The sequence below is a fragment of the Sinocyclocheilus rhinocerous genome, unplaced genomic scaffold, assembly GCF_001515625.1.
Source record: "Sinocyclocheilus rhinocerous isolate Xijiao unplaced genomic scaffold, SAMN03320098_v1.1 scaffold1, whole genome shotgun sequence".
NCBI lineage: Eukaryota > Metazoa > Chordata > Actinopteri > Cypriniformes > Cyprinidae > Sinocyclocheilus > Sinocyclocheilus rhinocerous.
The window spans coordinates 1,433,461-1,436,316 of record NW_015638974.1 but is presented as its reverse complement, the minus strand read 5'-3'; the positions used below and the strand labels follow the sequence as shown (position 1 = coordinate 1,436,316).

The 2,856-nt window shown below is 33.7% G+C and overlaps 1 protein-coding gene across 1 annotated transcript in view; it reads left to right on the top strand.

The window, feature by feature from the left end:
• The window catches only part of LOC107750472 (adhesion G protein-coupled receptor L3-like), a 74,619-nt gene that overhangs the window by 61,671 nt on the left and 10,092 nt on the right, over positions 1 to 2,856 (top strand). The window contains exons 16-17 of the mRNA XM_016565839.1: positions 1,444 to 1,572; positions 2,079 to 2,175. Coding sequence (XP_016421325.1) covers positions 1,444 to 1,572; positions 2,079 to 2,175 — 226 coding nt within the window. The remainder of the gene's footprint in view (positions 1 to 1,443; positions 1,573 to 2,078; positions 2,176 to 2,856) is intronic.

Here is a 2,856-nt window from a genome sequence, read left to right as displayed (position 1 = left end):
GACACACACACACACACACACACACCCACACACAGACAGACAGACATACAGACACACACACACACAGAGACAGACACACACACTGTAACCTGCAGGAACTAAGATGAACTGAGTGAACACTTTACACAAGGAGTGGCCAATCGATTAAAATTATAATTACAAAAACTGCTGACTAATTAATCAAATCACAATTAATCACATACATCGATATTTGCTGAGAAAATCTCTCAAATGAAGGCTTAATGTAACTATCAAGTAGAAAGTAAACTTTTTCCTTATAGCTTAATCATTATTTTTAGTAGTTGAAAACATAGTTTTTAAATATTTTAATATACAAATATCATACATTTTTAATTCATAAATATCATTACGTTTTGGGGTCGTACCATGTGACATTTAACAACGACAATATTAAAATGAATTTGATTTCAGAAATTAAAAACATACTGATAGAGAGAAGCGGTGTCATTATATGTATGAATTGCATTTGTACTTTTAAATACAAATTGCTTGTTTAATGAGCCATTCATGCTTGTTTCAAGCTTGTTTAATGAACCATTACTTTCAGTAGTTAAAAACTAAATATTTTCAAGATACAGATATCATTAATTAGTAATTCATAAATATCATTATGTATTGGGGAGTTGCAATACAAGACATTTTACAACTTGCAATAAAAAATTTTAAAAAAACGTTAAAATGAATTAAAAGTGGTGTCATTAAATGTATGAATTGCATTTGTACTTTTGAAAAAAAAAAGATATATACATACAAATAATTATACTAAACTATAAATACATTTGATATAAAAATATATGAATATATATCGTATATATTAAAATTAAACGGATAAAATTTAAATGAGCTACAACACTTTAATTAATTAATTATTTATTTATTTACAAACTTAGCAAAAATGTAACATCTCATTTTCAGGATAGTGTATTTTAAAGATATATTTTTTAAAATCCAAATAAGCTCTACATATATTTTTTGGAGAGCGTTTAAACAATGTTTTTCATGAACCATAAACAATTCTTGCACATGTACCTGTACACTGTAAAAAAAAATCTGGGAATGTCAATTTACGGTTATTCACTGTAAATTATACAGTCTTTTTCACTTCCAAAAACGGTATACTACCGTAAAGTTAATGTCCAATACATGTAATGTCCAATACAGTTTTTCACCGTATATAGTAGGGGAATTTACCGTTAACCATTTAACAGGTTTTTACTGTAGCATTTTTACAGTCTTTTACCGTTAAATTCACGGTCATTTTTTACAGTGTAGAACAGTCCTTAAGACACAACAGTGTACAGGTTGTAGACAATGAAGGTCACAGTTACAATAGCTTAGGACAGTAAAGAGACCTTTACACAACAACAACAACAACAAAAAACCTTGGTTTACTAAACTGCATGTGCGTTTGTGTCTTTGCAGGTGCGTAAAGAATACGGCCGATGCCTCCGCACACACTGCTGCAGCGGGAAGAGTGTGGAGTCGACCATCTCCACTTCAACAAAGACCAGTACAGCCCGCACACCTGGACGCTATTCCACCAACTCACAGGTAACACACACACACACCTGCAGGGGATCCTCCAAAACCATCTCAAGTGATTTTCTAGGCCGGTGACTGGTGAAGCTGTCAATGGTCAATGCAGTCATCAGCTTGTTATTTCTTGCACAGAAAGCACTTTAGCTCTGGCGTTTTCTTATTCATGGATGAATACAGTCCCACATGACCCAATTTCCCATTCAGCCTTACTTTAAATGGTGCACTCAGCATTCTGCTCACCTCGCAATTCGTGAATATAATCAGAAAGGTTTTCAGTTGCATATTCCAATTAGACACTGTACAGCGCCGATAACTGGAAACAACAACAACAAAAGAAAACAAAACCAACTTCACGAATTGAATGTGTGTAATATGCTTTATATAAGATACTATATATAAAAAAGTTGCATTGCACAACTATTGATGCTTAACACAATTTCTGTGTTTGCTTTCTTTGGACACTGCTTTCATTTCAATTAGAAACTAAACATCGACTGCCTCTCTTCCTCTGTTGTCAGAGTCGTATTCGTAGGATGTGGAATGACACGGTCAGGAAGCAGTCGGAGTCATCTTTCATCACCGCTGATATGAACAGCTCAGCGACTCTCAACAGAGGTAAAGCCAAACACATATACACAAACATAAACATAAACATGTGTACTCATGTACACAGCATTCATACACATACCTACTGAGAGAAACTGTACACACACACACACACACACACACACACATACACACACACACACTCAAAACAGATTGTTTGGATCTGAGGTGAGAAAAGTGGAACAGAAACCAGTGATCATTTGAATTCTATAGGTTAGTTCTGACCAATGAGATTTGCCATGACACAGAAAAATAGGTAACACTTTATTTTAAGGTGTCCTTGTTACACGTTACATGTACTTACTATTATAATAACAATTAATTATGCATAATTACATGCAAGTAACCCTAAGCCAAACCCTTACCATGTAGTAAGTACATGTAGTTAATTAATATTACTCCGTACTTAAATGCATAATTACTATGGAAGCCTGTTTCCGCCACTGAATAAAAAATAAAAGAGGTAATTGCGACTTTTTATCTCACAATTCTGACTTTTTTTTTCAGAATTGCGTGATACAAACTCGCAATTCGGACTTTTTTTCTCAGAATAAACTCGCAATTGCGAGTTAAAAAGTCATAATTGAGAGATATAAACTCGCAATTCTGAGAAATAAAGTGTCTTTTTTCCCCCCTGAAAATTGGACTTTAACTCGCAATTGCGAGTTTATATCACGCAATTCTGAGAAA